General features: G+C 44.7%; 1 protein-coding gene across 1 annotated transcript in view; it reads right to left on the reverse strand.

Annotated features, from left to right (window-relative positions):
• The window catches only part of mtmr9 (myotubularin related protein 9), a 48,493-nt gene extending 36,008 nt beyond the window's left edge, over positions 1-12,485 (reverse strand). The window contains exons 1-2 of the mRNA XM_078399443.1: positions 12,260-12,485; positions 3,642-3,750 (exon numbers count right to left, since the gene is read on the reverse strand). Of these exons, the coding sequence (XP_078255569.1) occupies positions 3,642-3,750; positions 12,260-12,441 (291 nt within the window). The 5' untranslated portion in view covers positions 12,442-12,485. The remainder of the gene's footprint in view (positions 1-3,641; positions 3,751-12,259) is intronic.
• Positions 12,486-27,416: the final 14,931 nt, after the last annotated feature.

The following is a 27,416-nucleotide window of genomic DNA, read 5'->3' on the forward strand; positions in this document are numbered from 1 at the left end:
CATCAAGTGTTTCTGGACCTCTAAACTTATATTCTTGCATGTGTGATTTTACATAATCTCTAAGTTGTAAATATCTAAAATAATTATTAACATGTAATCCGTACCTCTGCTGTAAATCCTGAAAAGAAAGAAAAGTTCCCTTATGATAAAGATCTCCCACCCTTTTAATTCCATAACTTTTCCATTGAGCAAAGCCTCTATCTAAGACAGACGGTTTAAAAGAAGGATTATTCGCAATAGGAAGGAAAACAGATAATTTACTCAATTTTAACGTAAGCTTTAATTGTTTCCAGGTACGGATAACACTGTATAATGGGATTACCTCCATATGTTTTTTTATTTAAATTTATTGGAGCTAAGAGGATCGCACCAATATCGAATGGTAAACAATCCTCTTTCTCCATCTTTAACCAATCCGGTTGTTGATCAGAATCATCCAACCAGCAGGTTATATTTTTAATATTAACCGCCCAATAATAAAATAAAAAGTTAGGTAAAGCAATTCCTCCATTAATTTTAGACTTACATAGGTGTCTTTTATTTATTCTATGAGTCTTGTAGTCCCAAATAAAATTAGTAACAATTGAATCAATTTAAAAAAAAAACTTTTTTGGAAGATAGATCGGAATTGCTTGAAATAAGTATAGTAGTTGTGGAAGAAAGATCATCTTTATAGCATTACTACGACCAACTAATGATATAGGGAGTGTTTTCCAAAATTGGATATTTCTGTGTAATTTAGTGAGTAAGGGAGGAAAATTTAATTTAAATAAAGAAGTATATTTCCTAGTCACGTAAATTCCAAGATATTTAAACTTTTCATAGGCAATTTTAAAAGGAAATTGTTGAAGTATGGCCGGATTATGCTCCATTATTGGCATAATTTCACTTTTATACCAGTTAATTCTATATCCTGAAAATGAACCAAATTGAGTTATGAGATTTAATAAATTCGGAATGCTAATTTCTGGCTTTGTAATATATATTAATACATCATCCGCATATAAAGAAATTTTATTGGTTGTATGTTTAGTGTTATAGCCATGAATATCTGAATTTGATCTAATACTCTCAGCAAGTGGTTCTATAATAAGGGCAAATAGAAGCGGTGATAGTGGGCATCCTTGTCTACAACCCCTAGATAATTGAAATTTAGATGACAGCATTTGATTAGTTAGTATTCTAGCTGTTGGGGATGTATATAAAAGTTTCACCCATGAACAAAAATTTTCACCTAGTTGAAATTTTTCCATCACTGAAAAAAGATAGGGCCATTCTACTTGATCAAATGCTTTTTCAGCATCTAGCGAGATGATTGCTAAATCTTCATTTAATAATCTATTTGAATAAATTATATTGAACAAGCGTCTCAAGTTGAAAAATAAATATCGTTTGGCTATAAAGCCTGATTGATCGGGGTGTATCAATTTATCTATAACTAGACTTAATCTCCGAGCTAATATTTTCGCTAATATCTTCTGATCAGTATTTAAAAGAGCTATCGCCCTATATGAACTGCTAATCTTTTTAAGTCCCTTTCCCAGACTAACATTTCCGTCCTGGGCCTCCTCCATTGCTAGAGAGAGGCCACACGCAAACACACCACCACATACTCTCCACTTGGTTAGCTTACAACCCAACACCAACCCAATGGCATGAATACTGAATTCTCCAATTTTAAGAATTACCCTCCTCCCTTTACTATGCCACCTCCCCTCCAGTGCACACCCATTTTTCCAATGATCCCGCCCCATTCTCCCCTCCACAGTCCACTTCCATTTATATCTCTGGGTTGACATCTCATTCCTCTTGTCTTCATTGAACATCCATTTGTCTCCACTTTTCCACTATTTCCACCCATCTGCCAATCAAAACCTCCCTCACCTGTATCCACCCATCACTTGCGAGATTTTGTCCAACCTCAAATTCTTTTCCAGCTTTCTCCCCCCCAACAGCCACCTGAAATGCACCTAGCCTGAAATACTGCCTGACCCGCTGAGTTATTCCGACACTTTGTGTTTTGCTCAAGATTCCAGCATCTGCATTTCCATGTGTCTGGATTATATTATGTAGTACAGCGATATTGTGACAATCATTGCAACATAATAGAGTAGTTGCTCAACTGTAATCATCAATGCATGTTGTAAGCTAAACTTGGATGATTTGACATTGAATTTGAAATCTAATTTGAAATCTTTTATTTATTCAAAGAAAATATAAAATAAAATAAAAATATCCTGAATTTTAAAATTCAACAATTATTAGTAGAGCCAGAATGTTTAGGCGCTAAAAATCTCTGAAATAAGCAGGCAAATAGGCATAATAAATGTTGTAAAAAGGCACGAAAAAGGCATTTATTGACCAAAAAAAGGCATAAAAAGGCATATATTTCCACCACCAAAATATGGTTAAAAATGTGTTTAGCTGTCTGTACCTGCTGGGAGACGAAATATTTCTTCTCATGATTCACTGCTTTCTCACATGCTTTGCAAAACAGCACACAGTTGTCTGTAGAGAATACATCACTCCCTTACACTCTCACCAAATCTTTCAGTTTTTTACATTAACTTTAGACATTTTGACGCTTGCAGGGGTAGATCCTACAGGAGTGGGGATGCAGACCTCTACAGGTAGGCCAAGTACAAGCTGAGAAGGGGAATCAGAGCTGCCAATGAAAGGTACTCCGAGAAGGTGTGGACCAAGTTCTCAGCTAATGACTCTTCTTCAGTTTGGAAGGCCTTGAAAGAAATCACAAGCCACAAGAGCTCCTTGGACAATCGTCAGCTGTCCAACGACCTGAACGAGTTCTATTGCAGGTTCGAGAAACAGAAACTTAACCCTGGTAGTCCCTCCCCCCCCTCCCCAACCAACACTTCACACCTACTCACATCCCGACTGGTTTGCAAAAACTGAACCCTTCCCCACCCACCCCTCTCCAATCACCACTTAATACCCACTTACAGCCTGACTGTAAAAGACTGGGGCCTCGTCCACTACCCACGAATGAACGACTGACGGTGGCGCCCCCGGTTTCGCCCTGGTGGTGGAAATTTTCTTGTAAGTTATGTTAACAGGGCAAAAAAAGGTTGATTTAGGCACTCGATTGTGAAAAGGGCATTATCTTGCTGAAATCATCAAAAAAGGCATGAAAAGGCACTTATGGCAAAATCCTGGCTCTAATTATTAGGTATTATAATTTTCAAACACGTTCAAATACTGAACTCTCATCTCAATTGTTATTGACGTTATCACTCCAATGAAACACAATATTGTGTGGAACTTAAAATCTAAACTCTACAAAAATCAACATATCTAGGCCATACATCCTAAATGAAAATCTTTCAGCTTTTCTAATACACCATGGTATATTCAAACTTTAACTCAATCTATACATAGTTTTGAAGCTATTTCTCAAAAAAACTTGACAATGCTATTAGAAAAACTTGAAAGGTTCACCATAATGCAATAAGGGTGGCCTGAAGTCCAATTCAAGGTAAACTTTGTACCAGAACAAAGAAGTATTTGCCTTTCAAATCTATGCTAGAATCAATCAACCACTAAAGTGATCCTTTGTGCAAAGGTTCATTAAAGAAGTACTGTTTTCATAATAATTGGAACGTAGCAATAAAAATAAATCTCACCTCAATAGAACTGGCAATGTTTAAACATTCTTCCATGCCAGGAATGTCCAGCTGGATAATACGCAGATCTTTACATTTAATTGTGATTGTACCCAATGTTCCAACAAACCTAAAGTTTAAACAAACACATTCACATTAAAAAAATTATTTTTGTTAAAAGTCAAGTCAAGTCAAGTCAATTTTATTTGTATAGCACATTTAAAAACAACCCACGTTGACCAAAGTGCTATACATCTGATTAGGTACTAAGGATAAAATGAAACATACAGTAGCACGCAAACATAACACCACATACAAAACAGTTCACAGCGCCTCCTCAATGAGCCTCAAACGCTAGGGAGTAGAAATAGGTTTTGAGCCTGGACTTAAAGGAGTCGATGGAGGGGGCAGTTCTGATGGGGAGAGGGATGCTGTTCCAGTCTAGGAGCTGCAACCGCAAAAGCGCGGTCACCCCTGAGCTTAAGCCTAGACCGCGGGATAGTGAGTAGCCCCAAGTCGGGCCGACCTGAGGGACCTGGAGTTAGAGAGGTGGGTTAGAAGATTTTTGATGTGGGGGGGGGGAATGTCCATTTAGGGCTTTATATGTGAATAGGAGGAGCTTGAAGTTGATTCTGTACCGTACAGGGAGCCAGTGGAGAGAGGCCAGAATCGGCGTGATGTGGTCCCTTTTACGGGTACCCGTCAGGAGTCTCGCTGCGGCGTTTTGGACCAGTTGCAGGCGGGACAGGGAAGATTGGCTGATCCCAGGAAAATGTGGCCTTCTTAATTAATATACTATTGACTAAAAGGTCGCACAAGCAATAAGTCTCTGCTCCTCCGGAATTGAAGAATGTCAATACCGCTAGGTAGCAACATTATTTGCTCAATTATCCTCAATGTGACTTGAACTGCACATAATTTGGAAAAAAAACAGGAAAATGTGGCAGATGATAGCGATTTCAGGTCAGGGCAACTAGGACACAAAATAAAATTCGATGGTGCAAAGGAAATAGTTGTGAAAAGTAGCAAGACAAATGTCATTGACAACTTGACGCACCATTCACTGCTGGAGAAAATGTTCATGATTTATGACCATGATTGTAATCAGTTTTTGAAGATTGTGAATTTCTACAATGATAACTTTTAACTCAAAGAATAAGCAAACTGCACACCTCTAATTTCCTTGATTTCTTAGTTGGCCCCTTGTCTTCAATCTATCATTTAATGTTCAATAGAGAACATTTATAAGTGTGAATTATAAACACATAGAAAAATAGAAAATAGGTGCAGGAGTAGGCCATTCGGCCCTTCGAGCCTGCACCGCCATTCAACACAACACCTAAACCTTGAAGGCAAGTGAAACTGGACGAATTGTTTGAAAAGGTAACATTCAATGGAAGAAAAACTGTACATGTCATAAATAAATTGTAGGGGCCATTTATGTTTAGACTAGCTACTGTTAGCATATTATATTATTTTGTTGAGATATATCTTGCGATATTATTTTGGACACTTGGGGACAGTCATGAGATGCACAGGGTGGTGTATATATATGCGCATAAGGGATAGGGAGTGCCAGACACAGGGAGGGAGAGCATACAGTTCTCACCAGACCTGGACAGACCAATGACTGGACAGACCTGAGACCAGACCAGGGACAGAGCAGCCGGCTACAACTTGTATGCGAAATAAGTAAAGCCTGGTATGTTCATCTCCTTGTTTGTATAGGTACTTCAATAAACAACTAATTTAAACTGGAAATAACGACTGGAAGATCTGTTCTGTTGGGTCTGCGTAAGATCACTCCAACTCCCTGTGTAGTAATGGCAATTGGAAAATAAGTTTTTGGAAAAGTCGGAAAGTTGCCATTACATCTTAAGTGGGAACTAGCTCTATGAGTGAGACTGGAGCTTGTGAATCAACTGGACGGAACAAGGATTGTTTTATTTCACAAGCCTGATGCCGCTATTCCCAATCAACTGGACAATGTCCCCGTCTGCACTAATCTGACTAACGGAGATTGGAAACCCCGAAAGCCAATGCGCAGGGAAAGTGAGTACTTACAGCATTAAGCTTTATTGGAGAAGCTATACGTGATAGGCTGTATTGGAAAACGGCTACTGCAATGGAAAATTGAGAACAAAGAAGTGACCTTGAGAATCGCAACGATATCAGTTGTTTAAAATATTTGTGCTGCTACGGCATTCACGACAACGAGTCTTAAAGGGATAGTCTACAAGTATGTCTGTGGTTAGATCTGATGCTCAGTAACAAGATGGCAATGTTGGAAAGGATTCTGAAAAGGAAAAAAGGGTTAACACACTGCCAAGGGCTTGGAATAGCTCATTGTATAACACCAGAAGAGAAAAAACACGAGATGTAAACAAGCTATCAAGTTAATGAAAATGCTGAAAGAGTTCATGAGATCAAATGAAAATGTAAATGAAGTACAATCTAACCTGGTTAAATTAATGAAGCTCTGTGATGAAGTCAAAGAAAATTATGAGTCATTGGTGAAACTACCACTGCCTGAAGATGAACTCGAAAAGCAAAATCAGTGGGTTCAACAAACAATGGAAGCTTTTATCGGTTTTATACAAGATGTAAAGGTGTGGTTACCTGATGTTGGTCAGCAAACTACACACTCCATTGCTGGAAGTACCATACAACAGTGTTGTAAACTCAGATGACATTGGACCTGATGACAGTGTTTCAAATATCTTAAAACCTAAATTAAGACACAAATCTAGTTCTTCATCATGTGCAACTTCAAGGCTCTCTGCTCGCATGAAAGCTCAAGCAGAAAAGACTGCTCTCATGGAACGGGTTGCCGCCCTGAAAGACAAGCATGAGATTGAGGCACAAGAACAACTGAAAAGAGAGGAAGAACAATTGAGAGGACAATTGAACTTGAAGGAAGAACAATTGAGAGGACAATTGAAAACGAAAGAAGAACTAAGAAGAAAGAACACCTGGAACTAGATGCTGAACTGGCAGCACTCAATGCAAGAATCAATGTACTTGAGGCCATGAGATCAAGAAGCAGCTCTAGAGTATCTGATGGGATGAACTCTTATTTGAGGAAAAACTGCTCAAAAGAAAACATCAGCTAAATTAGATCCACATGCAGCTGAATACTTGCCTTATCAAGTGCAACAAAGACAGAATGTGTGGATGGGAACTGAATCTTCCTCCCAGCAACAGGTTGTTAGAACAAAACTAACAACTCAGGGACCATCTGCTAGAGTTCATGATAGGACCCATCTAACTCAACACTCTCTTCAAAGGCAAAATGTAAAGACTCATAATCGAAAGGGTGTGCAGGGGCATGTTCGCACTACTCCCCCTGTACCGAATGGTGGATACCAAGTTGAAATCTGTAACATAACTAAGAAGCAAAATGACATCACTGTTCTTCTGGCTCAATAAAATCTCTCTTCTACTTTACCACCAAGACATTCTTGTTGATGATGGTGATCCTTTGCAGTGTGAAGTTTTCATCACGGCATTTGAGAGAGGAGTGGAAAGAAAGACTAATGATGACAGTGACTGCTTACATTTTCCAGAGCAATACACAAGAGGGCATCCAAAAGACTTAGTCCACAGCTGCCAACACTTGCCTCCAGCCCAGGGCTATCAAAGAGCAAAAGATCTGCTTAAAGAATATTTTGGTAATGAACATAAGATTGCCACTGCATATATGGTCAACGCATTTGCCTGGTCAGTGATCAGATCAGAGGATGTGAAGGCATTGCAGGCGTTTTCACTGTTCCTTAGAGGTCGTTGCAATGCTATGGAACATCTCACCTATATGGAGGAAATGAATGTTGCTTCCAATATGAAGTCTATCATTCTAAAACTGCCTTACAAGCTCAGAGACAAGTGGGGGAATAAGGCATGTGAGCTACAGGGGCAGCCTGGATATCGAGCTAGATTGTCTGACCTGGTAGACTTCACGGAGAAACAAGTGAAGATACTATCAGATCTACTTTTTGGAAACATCCAGGATGCTAAGCCAGTTGCAACTGTCAAAAGCTCTACTTTTGTTAAGGCAGCAACTAAGAGGAAACAGTTTTGCAACAACTGTAATACCTGCAGAAGCAGATTCAGACAAGAACCGGATGCTTTGATGGCTGACATCAAAACAATGTGTCATCAGGTCAAGGTATCAGAAAAGCATATTGACTATCTGCGATTTCTATGGTGGTCCGATGATGATGTGCAGCAAGATCTTGCTGAATACCGGATGAAGGTACATCTTTTTGGAGCCGTGTCGTCACCAAGTTGTGCAAACTTTGCAGTAAGGAAAACTGCTGAGAACAACAAAGCTTACTTTCCAGCAGAGGTGACAAATACAGTAAAGAACAATTTCTACGTAGATAATTGTTTAAAATCCATGCCTTCGGAACAGGAAGCAGTTCCAATGGTAAGAGACCTGACTGCAATCTGGCAAATGGAGGATTCATGCTGTCTAAATGGATCAGCAACAGCCGTGCTGTATTGGCATCCATGCCATAAGAAAACAGAACCAAAGAGATTAAGGAGTTGGACTTGGACAAAGATAATCTGCCAAGGGAAAGAGCACTGGGATTGCGCTGGTGCGTTGAACCATATGTGTTCAAGTTCAGAAGCTCTGCGATCACCTATTTCTCATCATAGAGGAATCTGAAGACTGCTGTAGCTTGGCTTCTTAAAGTAAGGGCAACACTCTTGCAGTTGCCTCGAAAGAGAAAGGAGATTCAGACTACTGTGAGTAGATTTGAAAAGGCTCCTGGCTAATGGGCAGAATATTGGAGACCATACCAGATGCACAAGGTCTTGTGCGCACAGTTCGACTTCAGACTATGAGCAACATCTTGAAAAGACCGATAACAAAGATATGTCTGCTCCAAGAAGCTGAGACCTGTGCAGCAAAGACTGGTGGCCCTGAAGATTGAAAAATCACTAAAGTAGTTTAAATGCCAACACATAGTACATACATTTTTTTTGATTACGTGTAACGTTTTTATAGCTCCTTTTTATGTTTATCGGCAATTAACATAGAAACATAGAAGATAGGTCCAGGAGGAGGCCATTATATCTTGCTGTATTATTTTGGACACTTGAGGGGCAGTCATTAGATGCAGGGTGGTATATAAACACAGCACAAAAAGTAAGGAAATCTGTGTATGGTAGATTATTTCTTTGTTGTAACAATGCTTCTTGGCAATAAATCTTATACCGTTGGAAAGCCTGTTTATTTCCCTTTTAAATGGTGCCACATTTGTAAGGAACATGCATTTGTGGGATGAGCAGCAGAGCTGAGTATGTGGGTTGCGCCCATGAAAAATCTGCCAAATCTTCTCTGCCAATGCCAAACAGCTTATTCTGCCATTGACTCTTGTTCGGTGTTGTTTGGTGGATTGGATGATTGAAGTCTGAAGAAACAAGACATATTGGCAATTTAACAATTTATTCATTTAATAAACAGGAGCCTCAGTAGCGTGTGGAAGAACCATATACAGCCACAACAGCCTGGCACCTCCTCCTCATGCTGGTCACCAGCCTGGTCACACACTGTTGTGGGATGGCATCCCATTCTTCAACCAGCATTTGTCGCAAGTCAGCCAACGTGGTTGTGTTGGTCACTCTGGCACGAACAGCACGCCCAAGCTGATCCCACAAGTGTTCAATGGGGTTGAGGTCAGGACTGCTGGCAGGCCATTCCATCCTCTCCACTCCCAAATTCTGGAGGTAGTCTCTGAGAAACCCTGCTCTGTGGGGGCGAGCATTGTCATCTTGGAGGATAGAGTTCGGTCCCAGACTGTGGAGATATGGGATTGCCACTGGTTGCAGAATCTCATCTCGATATCTCTCTGCATTGAGATTGCCTCCAATGATGACAAGCCTCGTTTTTCCAGTGAGGGAGATGCCGCCCCACACCATCACACTGCCACCACCGAAAGATGTTACTCTATCGGTGCAGCAATCAGCATAGCGTTCTCCGCGTCTTCTCCACACTTTGACCCTATGATCCAACTGCCGTAGGCAGAATCTGGACTTATCGCTGAACATAACGTTGCTCCACATGTTCAGGTTCCAGTGCACGTGTTGCCGACACCAGCGCAAACGGGCCTGATGGTGAAGGGCAGTCATGGCAGGCCTCCTGGCAGCCCTATGAGACCGGCTGCGTGCAGTCTGTTCCGAATTGTCTGGGCAGAGAGCCGTCGGCCATATCGTCCTGCAAACCTTGACTGCAAATCTGTAGAAGACAGCCTACGGTTCCTAAGTGCTGACAGGGTGAGGAAACGGTCTTCTTCGGGTGTCGTCTTCTTGGGACACCCACTTCGCGGCCTGTCTCTGACATCCCCGTTATATGGAACTTGGCCTTCACTTTGGAGATGGTACTAGGGCTCACTCCAAATAATGCCGCAACTTGGTTTTGCGGAACACCAGCTTGAAGTTGCCCTATCGCACGGGCCCTATCCAGATCAGTCAAACATGGCATGCCGATTCTTGGAGCAGACACCTACTGACCACTGTAGCAGGGCCCATGCTCACAGATGCTGCCAATCAGGTGCCAATCAGGCACCTGATCGTCAGCACCTGGGGGTACCAGAAGCTCAAAACAAGAGTCAATAGCAACAGCAGAATAAGCTGTTTGGCATTGGCAGCGAAGATTTGGCAGATTTTTCATGGGCGCAACCCATATACTCAGCTCTGCTGCTCATCCCACAAATGCATGTTCCTTACAAATGTGGCACCATTTAAAAGGGAAATAAACAGGCTTTCCAACGGTATAAGATTTATTGCCAAGAAGCATTGTTACAACAAAGAAATAATCTACCAAACACAAATTTCCTTACTTTTTGTGCTATGTTTATATACATGCGCATAAGGGACAAGGAGTGCCAGACACAGGGAGGGAGAGCATATAGTTCTCACCAGACCTGGCCAGACCAACGACTGGCCAGACCCGAGACCTGGGACCAGACCAGGGACGGAGCAGCCGGCTATGACTTGTATGCGAAATAAGTAGCCTGGTATGTTCATCTCCTTGTTTGTACAACTACTTCAATAAACAACTAATTAAACTGGAAATAACGACTGGAGGGTCTGTTCTGTTGGGTCTGCATAAGATCACTCCTACTCCCTGTGTGGTAATGGCAATTGGAAAAGCAATTTTTGGAAAAGTCAGAAAGTTGCCATTACAACATTTTCAAGGATTCTTAAAAAGACACACTCCATTGTTTAGGTATATGTGCAAGAGTAAATAGGGCATATTGAACAAAGCCAGTGGGTGAGAGACAAAGGTACAAAGATTTGCCAACATTGTCCGACAGGTGAAAATACTAGACTTAATTTTGTTCCTTATATATTTAGGCAACTTAACAGGATGCCTCAGAAACAATCAAAATGTTGTTCATGCAACAAAATAAAATTAGGCAAACAGCAGAGGACTTCTTATAGGGTGTACATCATCTATAAAATGCATTAAAACAATCTACCAATGTCCCTTTGCCTGCCAGGACACAGAAGCTTCCAGCAATACCAGCATTTACTGGCCATCTTCCAAGTAGTGGAATGCCACCTTTTTGAACCTTTAATTTCACTGTATGTAGTGAAAGTATTCAAACAGTCAAAGACAATAAAATAGATACAAAGACACAGCCAACACTTCCAAATCAGCATGGCTGGAAAGAGACACAAGTGATTTTCTTCACATGTGCGTCACTCCTGAGATTCCAAGTGGTGAACATCATGGGCTAATGAGTTGCAGGCAAAGACAGTGGTGAATTGCTCTAATGCATTTTATAGATGATCTACACCATATTGTTGTTCAGTGGCAGAGGTGTGCCCATTCACAAATAACTGTCTTATTGCAAGTTCTGAACTGTTTAAATTGCACTCTTTATATTTCTGAATTGTTCCTTAAAGAAGAGGGAAATAACTATGGCAACTTCAGGAGGCGAGTCACCTGCAAATATTGTTTTCCCCAATAGCAGTAGCAGGATTTTCATTGTGCTTGCACTTTTATGGCAATAAACTTGACCTAAAACTTACAAAAATTAAAATATTTATAACAGGAATGCATCATTTATTTTACTCAAGGGATTAATTACTTTTGACAGAGATTTGGTATCAGCAACAAAGGAAAAAGGAAAGAACAAATTAATCCCTTGACCCTGTTCGGCCATTCATAAAGGATCAACGTTGATGAGGAACCCAACTGCAGGTCGCCTTTAATTTATTTTTTACCGACGATATAAAATAACTAGGCAAAAAAAGCTACAAGAGGAGCTTGTCAGGCAGCATCCATGAAGAGAAAGGAATAGATGGCGTTTCGGGTTGTTTCTCGAAGAAGGATCCCGACCAGACTCGTGTGTCCATCCATTCCACAGATGCTGCCTGGCCCACTGAGATCCTCCAGCGCTTTCTTTCGCTCAAGATCTCAGCATCTGCGGTTCCTTGTGTCTCCATTGAACACTAGCTAGCCTTCTTGAGGAAGAATTCGCAGTTCTACTACCCTCCGTGTGGAGTTGTGTTTCTACCTTCCCTCTTGAAAGGCAAGGGATTGTGCAGGGAAACCCGGCCGGTACATTACAAATCTGCGGCGGGCTGGGCCGTGCCGGGCACGGAGACTGAGACCAAGGACAAACCTCTTCTCGATGGCGTCGATGTTGCTGTGCAGCAGCCAGAGCTCCTCGCTGTTGTCCTGGCGGGACGAGAGGATCAGGTGGTGGCCGGTCAGGCACAACGTGCCCTCCACCTTCGGCAGGAAGGGTCGGTGAAGGATGGCACCATCGACCCGCGGAGTCTTAATCAGCTCCGCAAACTCCATCTCCGTCCGTCGCCAGTAACCAGGCCGGACCAAAACAAGTAGCGCACCACTCGGGCTGCAGAAATGGCGACCTGTGCAACGCGCCCAGTGGCTCCCCCGATGGCGAGGTCCGCGATAAATCGTTCCGCCCGGTCCCCGCTGATGTCACAGAGCGCTGCTGACAACCACTGACGGCGATCACGAACGGCGGGGACGTTGCCAGCAATATAGAGAGCACAGGACGACACAACGATGCAGAACGGGTCACTCTCCCCTGTCTCCATAATTCAGCCTCCAAAGTTCAGCACAGCAATTGTCGTGGCAATCCCTCGAGGTTGATGATGGTCTACGTTTCGATGTCAGAAAATGCTAGAGTCAGTTATTAAAGATGTGATAGCATCACATTTGGAAAGTGGTGAAATCATCGGACAAAGTCAGCATGGATTTACCAAAGGCAAATCATGTCTGACGAATCTTATAGAATTTTTCGAGGATGTAACTAGTAGAGTGGATAAGGGAGAACCAGTCGATGTGTTATATCTGGACTTTCAGAAGGCCTTCGACAAGGTCCCACATAGGAGATTGGTGTACAAACTTAAAGCACACGGTATTGGGGGTTCAGTTTTGAGGTGGATAGAAAATTGGTTGGCGGACAGGAAGCAAAGAGTAGGAATAAACGGGTCTTTTTCGGAATGGCAGGCAGTGACTAGTGGGGTACCGCAAGGCTCAGTGCTGGGACCCCAGTTATTTACAGTGCATATTAATGATTTGGACGAGGGAATTGAATGCAACATCTCTAAGTTTGCGGATGACACGAAGCTGGGTGGCAGTGTTAGCTGCGAGGAGGATGCTAGGAGGCTGCAGAGTGACTTGGATAGATTAGGCGAGTGGGCAAATGCATGGCAGATGCAATATAATGTGGATAAATGTGAGGTTATCCACTTTGGCGGCAAGAACAGGAAAGCAGAGTATTACCTGAATGGTGACCGATTGGGAGAAGGGGAGATGCAACTTGACCTGGGTGTCATGGTGCACCAGTCATTGAAAGCAAGCATGCAGGTGCAGCAGGCAGTGAAGAAAGTGAATGGTATGTTGGCATTCATAGCAAGAGGATTTGAGTTTAGGAGCAGGGAGGTTCTGCTGCAGTTGTACAGGGCCTTGGTGAGACCGCACCTGGAGTATTGTGTGCAGTTTTGGTCTCCTAACCTGAGGAAAGACGTTCTTGCCTTAGAGGGAGTACAGAGAAGGTTCACCAGATTAATCCCTGGGATGGCGGGACTTGCATATGAGGAAAGACTGGATAGACTGGGCTTGTATTCGCTGGAATTTAGAAGACTGAGGGGGGATCTTATAGAAACATATAAAATTCTTAAGGGGTTGGAGAGGCTAGATGCGGGAAGATTGTTCCCGATGTTGGGGGAGTCCAGAACCAAGGGTCACAGCTTAAGGATAAGGGGGAAGTCTTTTAGGACCGAGATGAGAAAACATTTCTTCACACAGAGAGTGGTGAGTCTGTGGAATTCTCTGCCACAGAAGGTAGTTGAGGCCAGTTCATTGGCTATATTTAAGAGGGAGTTAGATGTGGCCCTTTTTGCTAAAGGGATCAGGGGGTATGGAGAGAAGGCAGGTACAGGCTACTGAGCTGAATGATCAGCCATGATCATATTGAATGGCGGTGCAGGCTCGAAGGGCCGAATGGCCTACTCCTGCACCTATTTTCTATGTTTCTAGAACGAAGACGCTGTGCGTGTGTTTGTTCAACATGTGTACTTGATGGTGCACTCCAAGAAGCACACGGTCCTTCACAAATCAATCAACTACAATACAATACAATACAATATATCTTTATTGTCATTGTACCCAGGGGTACAACGAGATTGGGAATGCGCCTCCCATACGATGCAATAATTTAAGTAATTTAGACAACAGCAACCCAACAAAACAATTGTAACAGTTTTAGATAGGCTAAAGTGCAAGTTGATCTATGCGTTGTGACCATCCGGCTCAGCAGGACCGGTTCATAGCAGCTATGGCCCTGGGGATGAAGCTGTTCCTGAGTCTGGCACTAATTCCATTGGAACTAATTCCAATGGCAACGAAACCAAGACGATTGGAGCTGATAGATTTGTTGCAGCATTCATCCGCCTTCACAGCCGTTGAGTTATAGACAATAGACAATAGGTGCAGGAGTAGGCCATTCTGCCCTTCGAGCCAGCACCACCATTCAATGTGATCATGGCTGATCATTCTCAATCAGTACCCCGTTCCTGCCTTCTCCCCATACCCAAGATAACTTTGTCCGCCTGATCCGCCGTTGAGGTCTTGTACGTTGGATTGTTCTTAGTCTGGACCCTCATCCTCGACCTTACCGCCCTGGGTGGCCCTACCAGAAGCTAGTGCTTCTGACGGCATCGCTCTCGAAATCATGGGGGCACGCAAGCATCTTCACCACAACAAGGTGAACGATCCGAAGAGTCAGCACAGCAATGGGCAAAACTGCACCAGTACCTCCACCCAAAGCAGCAGGCTGTCCGACCACGTGCTCAATGTTATCTCCTGCAGACACGGAATGGAGTTGGTTGATCAGAAGGCAAGGGAACGTTTCAGTGTCATTTTAATCCAATCCAAAAATTATTCTTACAATAAATCCATTTGCTCTTTTTTAAAATGTACCACGTTCACTGTAATTGGAAAGAAAATGAAAAAAATCTTAAACCAAATCTTATCTCGTCGTTCTGTGCAGACCCTCCAACTGTCGCCGTTCTTTGAAGAAGAGTTGGAATCATGACTCACAGATAAAAGTCACCGATTTAAACAGGGACCTGCTTAATCAGCCATGCACTCTCACTTGCATTTTCTGGCACCTTCCTCACGCATGACCATTGCCCTTCTGCAACTGCCTTTACAGTTCACTCTCAGCCCAGTCAGATTGGTAACCAGCTTTACCAGGTCCCATGTGCGAAATCCATTTTTGTTACTCCATCTATCTGTGCAGCTCAGCCCTACTTAATGGTTTCCACCAAATTAACCAGGTATAGCTTTGTCAGTTCATGCTCACTCTGCCAAAATGCACCACAATTTCATCATAAACTTGGTGATACAAGTAATAGGAATTCCTCGTATCCATGTTTCTATGACCACTCACATCTGAATCAAATGACTGATTAGTTCCAAGTTACAGTATGTAGCAGTATTTATTCGTTGTCTCTGATCTTTTGGTTTCACCACCAACTGTGCTTCAGATACCCACCTCATTCCCTGGCTGCTCCTCACCACCCTGATCCTGATGAAATGTCATCAATAAGAAATGTTAAATTTTATCCTGCGTACAAATGCTACATGAATTGCTGAATATTTGAAACATTTTTGGTTTCCATTTGAGATTTCCAGAATCTTAATTACTTCGCTACCCTTTTGTTGGGATGACCATGGCCTGGAGTTTCTGTAGCATAATATTATTTACTATTTATCAATCCAAACCTGATTGAGAAATGTATTTTCTCAACATTTAAATAAATGGATATGCCCTTGTTAGATAAAACCGTTCTCAGTTCTCAATTTAGTTTATTATCACGTGTACCGAGGTACAGTAAAAAGCTTTTGTGGCATGCTAACCAGTCAGCAGAAAGACAATACATGATTACAATCGATCCATTTACAGTGTATAGATACATGATAAGGAAATAACATTTAGTGCAAGGTAAAGCGAGCAAAGTCTGATCAAGGATAGTCTGAGGGTCATCAAAGAGGTAGATAGTAGTTCAGTATTGCTCTCTGGTTTTGGTAGGATGATTCAGTTGCCAGATAACAGCTGGGAAGAAACTGTCCCTGAATCTGGTGGTGTGCATTTTCACATTTCCATACCTTTTGCCTGATGGGAGAGGGGAGAAGAGGGGTGCGACTCATCCTTGATTATGCTGCTGGCCTTGCCGAGGAGGCGTGAGGTATAAATGGAGTCAATAGATGGGAGGTTGGTTTGCGTGGTGGTCTGGGCTGTGTCCACAATTTGCGGCAACTTTTTGCGGTCTTGGATGGAGCTGTTTCCAAACCAAGCTGTAATGCATCCTGATAAAATGCTTTCTATGGTGCATCTGTAGAAGTTGGTGACAGTTGTCGGGGACATGCCAAACCTCCTAAGCCTTCTAAGGAAGTAGAGGCATTGGTGTGCTTTCTTGGTCATTGCTTCAATATGGGTGATCCAGGAGAAGTTGTTGGTGATATTGACTCCTAGGAATTTGCAGTTTTCAACCATCTCTACTTCGGCGCCGTCAATGCAAACTGGGATATGTGTACCGCGTCGCTTCCTGAAGTTGATTACTATTTCCTTTGTCTTGCTGACATTGAAAGAAGGATTATTGTCTCAACACCAGGACACGAGGTTCTCAATCTCCTTCCTGTATTCCGTCTCATAATTTTTTGATATCAGACCCACAATGGTGGTGTCGTCTGCGAATTTTAAAATTAAATTAGATTTGTACATGGCTGCAGTCATGGGTGTAGAAGGAGTATAGAAGTGGGCTGAAAACGCATCCTTGTGGAGCCCCCTTGTTGAGAATTATCGTGGAGGATAATTTGTCCCCTATCCTCACTGATTGGGGTCTGTTGGTCAGGAAGTTGAGGATCCAGTTGCAGAGATAAGTGCTGATACCAAGTCCCGCTAGTTTGGGGTGATAAGCTTGGATGGTAAAAATGGTATTATAGGCAGTTTCTCTTATCCGGGTGTTCCAGAGATGAGTGTAGGGCTAGGCCGACGGCATCGTCCGTGGACCTGTGTTAGGACTGATCCTGCGGTGGAAAGAAAAGTCATTGATATATCTGCAAATGAGTGGATTGAGGACATTGTCCAGTCTAACTGACTGCAACACTGTCCTGGGGATGAATATGTTTGACTTTTAACAACCAGAGCTATCTTCTTTTATCTGTGATATCCATAAGCCCAAGATGTGGAAAATGTTCAGTGTTCCCATTAATTTTAGTCTTTCTAGGATTCTAAAGGTCATACCTTGATGCTCTGATTCTTAACTACAGTGCATCTTTTCCTAGTCATTGGACCAGTTGTTTACAAGAAGAAAATCTAGAATGCTCTTCATTTGCCCTATCTTCTGTTGTGAGATGGGTCAGTTTGCATAGACCTGCAAACTCTTTGATTTTGATCAGGGGGCGAAAGTGAAGGTGACCACAGTATGTTGGCAGATGTTGAGGTTCACAGGCCAAATAATTTTAATCCATCTTCGGTGGCGGTTCTGGCGAGTACATGCTCCCCAGACCTGGAATATCTAACTGTAAAGTGCCTTCCCTAATACGTGCCATGGGAATTCACCTCAGCTATTCTGACAGCAGTCTACATCACTTCCACCCATGCGGATGTCGAGCTTGAGAGCTTCACTTCTGAAAGAAGTGTACTCCACTACCAATAGTCTTCAGACAAAATATCCGGAGGCCCTGGTCATTGCAGCTGGAGACTTCAATCAAGCCAACCATAAGTGCGTACTACCAAAATACTATCAGCATGTCTCTTGTCCTATCAGATCCAAAAGTTTGAAAGCACATACCTCCAGATTCAGGGACAGTATCTTCCCAGCTCTTATTAGGCAACTGAACCATCCTCTCATCAGCTAGAGTACAGTCCTGACCTCCCCACATCTACCTCTTTGGAGGCTTTTGAACTATCTTTAATTGTTCATCTTATACCCTATATCCTTTATCTGTACACTGTGGACGACTTGATTGTAATCATGTATAGTCTTTTCGTTGACTGGCTTGCACGTAACAAAAGGTTTTTCACTGTACCTCGGTACACTTAACAATAATAAACTAAATTAGATAAGACTAACTTTCTCAGTGGCAAATGTTATTACAACTTTATATTGTAGCGAGTCTGGAAGCGGATGAGTGTTGCAGACAGAGTTTATTGCATGGGCAAAAACCTCCGTGACAATCGCAACACCCAAAACTGTAGACAACCAACAAAACGTCTTCTCTAAACGGAGTTCAACACTAGACTGCTTGTCCCTCCCGCGCTGGCACACCTGGTGACATCGCTAGCCAATCCGAGGGTTCGAACTCTTCCAGCCAATCCCTATGTCCCTACATGACCCCCCCCCCAGAACCCTCGGTACCGTACCTAACGGGCACCCGGACTGCCCGCCCTGAATGAGTACGGAGAGGGGAGGCCGGTACCGCCAGCGACGAAGGAGGCGGGGAGGGCCCTGCCGGTGAAGATGATGGGGGCGCCGCTGGAGGGGAAGGCAGGGGGGGCACTGCAGGTGAAGGAGACGAGGGCGCGGCTGGAGGGGGCAGAGGAAACACGGCCGTGGGCAGCGGAGGCCCGAGGGGTGGGAGAAGAGACGAAGCTGGGGAAGCAGGTGGGCCAGCCAGAGGGCGACCCCGGCGAGGAGGTTGGCCCACCAGCACGGGACGGTCCTGGTCCAAGTGGGCGGGTTTCAGCCGGGAGACAGAGACGAGCTCCTGTCGGGTGCCCACTTGTAAAGTGAAGGTGACCGTCCCCCTTTTCAGCACCTGGAACGGGCCCTGGTATACCGGCTGCAGAGGGGGGCGATGGGAATCCCGCCGGAGGAAAACGAACTCGCAGTCATGCAAGTCTGCCGGTACGTGCGCTGCGGGACTCCCGTGGCTGGAGGCCGGGACTGGGGCCAGGGAACCTACCCGAGCCCGGAGAGAAGCCAAAACTGCCGGTACGGACGACGGCAGGGCGGAGGATAAGGGAAGAATGTCACCCGGCACCCGCAGGGGCGAGCGTAGAAGAGTTCCGCCAAGGAAGTACCCAGATCAGACTTAGGGGCCGTGCGAATGCCGAGGAGGACCCAAGGCAGCTGGTCAGCCCAATCAGGGCCGGTCAGCCGGGCACAGAGGGACGCCTTCAGCTGTCGGTGGAAACGTTCTACCATCCCGTTAGCCTGGGGATGATAGGCGGTAGTCTGCTGCAAGCGAGACCCATACAGCTGCGCAAGCGCGACCCACAGGGATGAGGTGAACTGGGCGCCCCGTTCGGTAGTGATGATGGCCGGGACGCCAAAACGGGCAACCCAATGTAACGCCAGGGCCCGTGCACAGGAGGCCGCCGAGGTGTCCGACAACAGAAAAGCCTCCGGCCAACGAGTAAAACGGTCGACCACCGTCAGGAGATGAGTGTAGTCCCTAGAGTAAGGCAATGGACCAACCAAATCCACGTGAATGTGGAAAAAACGGACGGGCGGAACCACAAAATTCTGGAATGGAGGCTGGACGTGGCGGTGGACCTTGGAAGTCTGGCACGGGACACAGGCGCGGGCCCAGGCGGCCACCTGCTTCCACAGGCCATGCCAGACAAATCGGGCGGCCACCATAGCCGAGGTCGCCCGAATGGACGGGTGTGCCAGGGCATGATTGGCCTCAAAAACCTTGCGCCGCAGGGCGGTCGGCACAACCGGGCGAGGGCGGGGAAGGGAAACGTCACACCAAAGTGTGGTACCTGTAGGGCCGCATGCCACCTGGGCCAACCGCAACCCTGAGGCGGTGGAGGCGTACGCTGAGGCAATATCTTCCAGGCGCTGAGCCTCCGCTAGCTCCTGAAAATCCACCTCGCCCCCCACCGCAGCTACAGAGGAACTGGCCGGCCGGGACAGGGCGTCAGCAACGGCGTTAAGCCTACCCGTGATGTGGCGAACATCTGTGGTGAACTCCGGATCAGAAACCTTAGAAAAAGCAAACGTGAGGGGTTTGTGATCCGTGTAGGCAACAAACCGGCCCTCCAAAAAATAACGGAAATGGCGAACAGCTAAATAGAGGGCCAGGAGTTCCCTGTCGAAGGCACTGTATTTCAGCTCCGGTCGAGTGAGCTGCCGGCTGAAAAACGCCAGGGGCTGCAAGTGACCATTGACCTGTTGCTCTGACCCCACCCACCGCCACGTCTGAGGCGTCCACCGTCAGGGCCGTGGGGGCAGAGGCGCGGGGGTGAACGAGCATGGTGGCGTTGGCGAGGGCCAGCTTGACCGCATCAAAGGCCGCCTCGGCAGCTGTGGTCCAGACCAACTCAGCAGGGTTACCCGCGAGGCATTGAAAAAGGGGGCGCATGATCCGGGCTGCCGCAGGCACGAACCGGTGATAAAAATTCACCATGCCCACGAATTCCTGCAAACCTTTGATGGTGGTAGGGCGGGGAAAAGAGCGGACAGCGTCCACCTTAGTGGGCAAGGGAGTGGCACCGGCTGGTGTGACCTGGTGACCCAGGAAATCCACCGAGGACAGGCCGAACTGGCATTTGGACGGGTGGAGGATCAGGCCGTGGTCCTGTAGCCTCTGGAACACAGTGCGAAGGTGAACCAGGTGCTCTGGGACCGAACGACTAGCGACCAGGATGTCATCGAGATAAATAAACACAAAAGACAATCCGCGACCCACATGATCCATGAGACGTTGGAATGCCTGAGCCGCGTTTTTTAGACCGAACGGCATGCGCAACCACTCAAATAACCCGAACGGAGTAATCGTAGCTGTCTTGGGAATGTCCGGTGGGTGGACAGGGATCTGATGATATCCCCGCACCAAATCGATCTTCGAGAAAACCGTAGCGCCCTCGAGGCTGGCAGAGAAGTCCTGTATGTGAGGGATCGGATAGCGGTCCGGCCGGGTGGCTGCGTTAAGACGCCGATAATCCCCACATGGTCTCCACCCCCCAGATGCTTTAGAGACCATATGCAAGGGGGAGGCCCACGGGCTGTCTGAAGGACGAACAATCCCCAGCCGTTCCAAATTCAGGAACTCCTCCCGAGCCATGGCCAGCTTGTCGGGAGGCAGGCGCCGAGCCAGGGCGAATACAGGCGGCCCCTCGGTAGGGATGAAGTGGACGACACCGTGCTCAGCGGAAGGGGCATCAAACCGCTGTACGAGGAGCTGCGGGAAGTCGGCGAGGACCGCAGCGAACTGATCGGGAGCCGTGGCGATGGCCCGGATCGACAGGCAGGGTGGGGCGGCGGGGAGAGTAGTAGCAGGCCCCACGATGCTCACCGAGGGTTGCAGTCCCTTCCTGCGGACGTCTGCGACCAACGAAAAAGCCCAGAGGAAATCCGCGCCCAGGATGGCCTGGCCCACTTCGGCAACGATGAAATCCCAATGGTAGGTCACTGACCCGAAGGACAGGGACATGGCCCTCTTGCCGTAGGTGCGGATGGGACTGCCGTTGACCGCAATGAGGGACGGGCCTTTCCTACCTGCTCGAACTTCGCAGCCATAGGGAGGCACAATGCTAACGACCGCTCCCGTATCGACCAGGAAAACGGTGCCGGTACCTTGATCCGTGACGTAGAGGCGGCGATTGCGGCCGACCGAGACTGCCTCTATATTCGATCGGCCGAGGCATTTCCCGAAAAGGTGCACGGGGCCCTGCAATTTCGGGCTTCACTGCCCCACCGCTTGTGGAAAAAACACCAGCGGCGCCTGTGCGGCTCTGTTGCATGGGCCCGCTGCAAAATGGCGGGCGCTGCCGCTCCGTCTTGGCGGGCTTTTTGTAAAATGGCGGCCGATGCGCCGCCATCTTGGCCGCGCGGCTGGTCGCTCCTAGGCCTTGAAACCCGATTTACCAAATCGTCTGCCGCCGAGTCCTCTGTTATGAGCGCGTCAGCCTTCTCCGCGAACGCCACCGGGTCTTCGAAGGAGACGTCCGCCAAAACTAACCTGACGTCCCGAGGCAATTTCTCACGGAATCCCGCCTCAAACATCATGCAAGGTTGGTGGCCGCCGATAATTGTTAGCATTTCGGTCATCAGGACAGACGGTAGCCGGTCCCCTAGCTCCGGTAAATGCAGGAGCTTCAGAGCCCGCTGGTTTTGGCTGAAACCAAAAGTCCTCATCAGGAGCTTCTTGAGTCCCTCGTATTTCTCGGTTTGGGGGGGGCTGGTCAGGTACCGTCCCACCCGCGCGGCCACCTCGGGCTGTAGGCAGCTTACCAGTTGGTGGAACTTCTCTTGGTCCTCCGAGACCTTCTTGATGTGGAACTGGGACTCTGCCTGCACGAACCACAGGTGCGGCTGATGGGCCCAGAACGGAGGCAGGTGAACGCCGACCGCGTTCGGCTGCCCGCTGCTCGCTCCTTCTTGCGACATGTTCTTGTGATCGTTGATCACGTCGGGGTCACCAATGTAGCGAGTCTGGAAGCGGATGAGTGTTGCAGACAGAGTTTATTGCATGAGCAAAAACCTCCGTGACAATCGCAACACCCAAAACTGTAGACAACCAACAAAACGTCTTCTCTAAACGGAGTTCAACACTAGACTGCTTGTCCCTCCCGCGCTGGCACACCTGGTGACATCGCTAGCCAATCCGAGAGTTCGAACTCTTCCAGCCAATCCCTATGTCCCTACAATATGCAATATATTCTTAAATAAATTCTTCCATGGCTGAAAAATTACCATGTAAAAGAAGTTCAATTGTACATATTTTTACTTATTGTTATTCCTTTTCTACTTAAATATTGAAAGAACTGGATTAAATTTAAATTTCTTTTCCACAGATGTTGCCTGATTTGATGTGGTTCTCAGCATTTTCTGTTTTTATTTGAGGCAAATAGAATGTTGTCCTTTATTGCGAAGGGAATGAAGTATAAAAGTCGACAAATTCTGCTACAATTGTTGATAAACCACACCTGAAATACTGCCTGGAGATTTGTTGTCCTTATTTAAAATTTGATATATTTTTGAAACATTTCAGATCAAGTACCTAAGCTTGATTCATGGCAAAAAGGGGATTGTCTCATGAAAAGAAATGATTGAGCAGGTTGAGTCCATACTTACTGGAGTTCAGAAGAATGAGAGATGATCTCTTAGAAACATATTAGATACTGAGAGAGGATGAAGGAGTAGATGCTTTAAAAATAGTTTCTCCATTTGTTGTAATCATGATTCGGAAGCTAAATTTCAATATAAGGGTTTGGCTATTAAGATGTAAAATGTGAATATTACACCAAAATCTGAACAGCCATGATTCCAATGAATAGCAGGGAAGGTTTACAAAGCTTTATTGCCTATTTCTGCTTTGATTTATTATGTTCTTATTATACTTGGCATAATGTTATAGTCATGAAAATGTTTCATCTTTTTTAGAACAATAATCCTCTATTCAATGTCCTCTATCAAACTACACCTTTTCAAAATATTGATCTATCACTTTTTTAAAGGTGTGACAAATTCTGCTGCTGCTACTGTTGTTATGCTTTGGTGGTGACTTATTTGCTTGTTTGCATTTTATAGCAACCAACTTTCAATTGCTCAATTGTTCATTTCAAATAGTCCATGACATTTTGCACCTCTTGGCCACTTAACTTTCACAGGTTCTGGATAGGAAATCATTTCACCACGTGATCTGACCATCACTTTTGTGACCATGCGCTCACACTTAGGGCCATTCTTAGTCACGTGTGTGACCAAAAAAGTGAAAAATTGTGGAATACATCTCTTCTAATTCTGAAAGCATTACAGGTATATTGTTTTGTACTGTATATATATGTTGAGGTTTATCAAGTGAAATTTTTATATGTTATGCTGACAATATTTGTTTAGGGTCAGAGGTCAAATATGACTGGTCACGTGTGTGACCATGTGAGGCCGCACACGTGACTAAGAATTGTACCTTTGCATCATTGCGTACAAGAGGATTTTTTTGTGTCTGGGAGTTTGTCTTGCCATCTTATTCTTCTGATGCAGGTTATATGAAAATAGTTGAGTTTCGTCAGGTAGCAACTGTATGTTCTCATTTATGGAGGGCCATAGCTTTCACAAAATTTAGCTTGGTATTTAAACTGCTACCTATTCAGTCCCAGAGTCATTTTTGGAATCTCTCCATGTCTGCATTTGCTCAGGCAATGCTATTTGTAATCTCTTCTTCAATGGTGTCATCCCCCAACGGTGTGTTTTTGAGGTAAGTAAGTTTATCCACTAATTTTAATGGACTGTGATTACTTTTTTCAGTTGGAGGTTCCATTTTCTTATATACATTTGTTCAAAAACAAATCTCAATTTTTCCTACATTCTTTTGGTAACAATGATACATTTATACAAATTTCTGCTCTATTGAGTGATATTCAGCCAGTAGCCAACAGTAAAGAATACATCACCAGCTCACTGGTTTGCACCTTCAAGCAGCAATTCAGCAAAAGTTTTTTTAGGTACGTGAAGAGGAAAAAAATAGTCAAGGCAAATGTGGGTCCCTTGAAGACAGAAGCAGGGGAATTTATTATGGGGAACAAAGAAATGGCAGACGAGTTAAACCGTTACTTTGGATCTGTCTTTACTGAGGAAGATACACACAATCTCCCAAATGTTCTAGGGGCCGGAGAACCTAGGGTGATGGAGGAACTGAAGGAAATCCACATTAGGCAGGAAATGGTTTTGGGTAGACTGATGGGACTGAAGGCTGATAAATCCCCAGGGCCTGATGGTCTGCATCCCAGGGTACTTAAGGAGGTGGCTCTAGAAATAGTGGAAGCATTGGAGATCATTTTTCAATGTTCTATAGATTCAGGATCAGTTCCTGTGGATTGGAGGATAGCAAATGTTATCCCACTTTTTAAGAAAGGAGGGAGAGAGAAAACGGGTAATTATAGACCAGTTAGTCTGACATCAGTGGTGGGGAAGATGCTGGAGTCAATTATAAAAGACGAAATTGCTGAGCATTTGGATAGCAGTAACAGGATCATTCCGAGTCAGCATGGATTTACGAAGGGGAAATCATGCTTGACAAATCTACTGGAATTTTTTGAGGATGTAACTAGGAAAATTGACAGGGGAGAGGCAGTGGATGTGGTGTACCTCGACTTTCAGAAAGCCTTCGACAAGGTCCCACATAGGAGATTAGTGGGCAAAATTAGAGCACATGGTATTGGGGGTAGGGTACTGACATGGATAGAAAATTGGTTGACAGACAGAAAGCAAAGAGTGGGGATAAATGGGTCCCTTTCGGAATGGCAGGCAGTGACCAGTGGGGTACCGCAAGGTTCGGTGCTGGGACCCCAGCTATTTACGATATACATTAATGACTTAGATGAAGGGATTAAAAGTACCATTAGCAAATTTGCAGATGATACTAAGCTGGGGGGTAGTGTGAGGAAGATGCAATAAGGCTGCAGGGTGACTTGGACAGGTTGTGTGAGTGGGCGGATACATGGCAGATGCAGTTTAATGTAGATAAGTGTGAGGTTATTCACTTTGGAAGTAAGAATAGAAAGGCAGATTATTATCTGAATGGTGTCAAGTTAGGAAGAGGAGATGTTCAACGAGATCTGGGTGTCCTAGTGCATCAGTCACTGAAAGGAAGCATGCAGGTACAGCAGGCAGTGAAGAAAGCAAATGGAATGTTGGCCTTCATAACAAGAGGAGTTGAGTATAGGAGCAAAGAGGTCCTTCTACAGTTGTACCGGGACCTGGTGAGACCGCACCTGGAGTACTGTGTGCAGTTTTGGTCTCCAAATTTGAGGAAGGATATTCTTGCTATTGAGGGCGTGCAGCGTAGGTTCACTAGGTTAATTCCTGGAATGGTGGGACTGTCGTATGTTGAAAGGCTGGAGAAATTAGGCTTGTATACACTTGAATTTAGAAGGATGAGGGGGGATCTTATTGAAACATATAAGATAATTAGGGGATTGGACACATTAGAGGCAGGAAACATGTTCCCAATGTTGGGGGAGTCCAGAACAAGAGGACACAGTTTAAGAATAAGGGGTAGGCCATTTAGAACGGAGATGAGGAAGAACTTTTTCAGTCAGAGAGTGGTGAAGGTGTGGAATTCTCTGCCTCAGAAGGCAGTGGAGGCCAGTTCGTTGGATGCTTTCAAGAGAGAGCTGGATAGAGCTCTTAAGGATAGCGGACTGAGGGGGTATTGGGGAGAAGGCAGGAATGGGGTACTGATTGAGAGTGATCAGCCATGATCGCATTGAATGGCGGTGCTGGCTCGAAGGGCTGAGTGCCCTACTCCTGCACCTATTGTCTATTGTCTATTCAAAATACAGATTAGTGTCTGAGTAGCCTATTCTTTACTGATTAGATTGGATGTCACTTGCCATATATTAATCCACTTGACCCATTTAAGAAGCCACAAAGAAAAAAAAGTAAAGCATTTTTTAATTTTCGAGTGGCATAATGAAAAAATATGGAATTGTTTTTTATGGAGAAATTGCACATAGTGATGCATTTATTCTTGATGCATTGTGCATTCATTTATAAACTAAACATTTTCTCACACACTAGAATGTAAATTTAATATCCTCTTGCTATCATATTAATGTAGCAGATATGCATACCTTTATCTTGAAAAGATTGTAAAGTCATTATGTTGTGAGGGTGGCAAGACGCAACATCTCAGGAGACCTGTGCTTCGCCAATTTTAATATTAATTAGTTTTATTATCAATGTTCAATCCTTCAGTGCTTAAATTAAATTTATGTTAGGAACTATTGAATGCAAAACATTATTCACTTCTGTCGATCATGAATTCATTCCATGTAAGATATGCCGTTGGTTCCGCCGCTCCCCCCCCCCCCTCCCCCCCTCAGTATCTACTAATATTTTGCTGTATATCCTTCTCATAAAAGATCAATATGATTTCCATACATTTGGTTCAAATTATTTACAATATTAAAACAAACTTCTGTTGCCAGCAAGACATTTTAGTGGAGCAACAAAAATAACAGATTAAAAAAGTTTAAGAAAGGAATGATTATGAACTTATAATATATAATAAACATCAGGAAAGTGACAGCAATCTATTTGGATTTTATATAAAACTTTTAAGTGCAAACTTTAGGACTACACCAGTACATCATATCATTATTATTTCTTCTCTTTTATAGACAATCCCTCGGGATTGCGCATCACTTTCTCTCAGTCTGGTTTTGTGGTATCTGAATTGCCAAATGTAGCCAATGTGTGAACCTCAGAGTCTTCCACAGATGGGGCAGGAGGTGGCTGATGGAGTAACCCGGTGTTACTATGCATTACTTCTACTGTTTA

Source organism: Rhinoraja longicauda, chromosome 5, assembly GCF_053455715.1.
Source record: "Rhinoraja longicauda isolate Sanriku21f chromosome 5, sRhiLon1.1, whole genome shotgun sequence".
Taxonomy (NCBI): domain Eukaryota; kingdom Metazoa; phylum Chordata; class Chondrichthyes; order Rajiformes; family Arhynchobatidae; genus Rhinoraja; species Rhinoraja longicauda.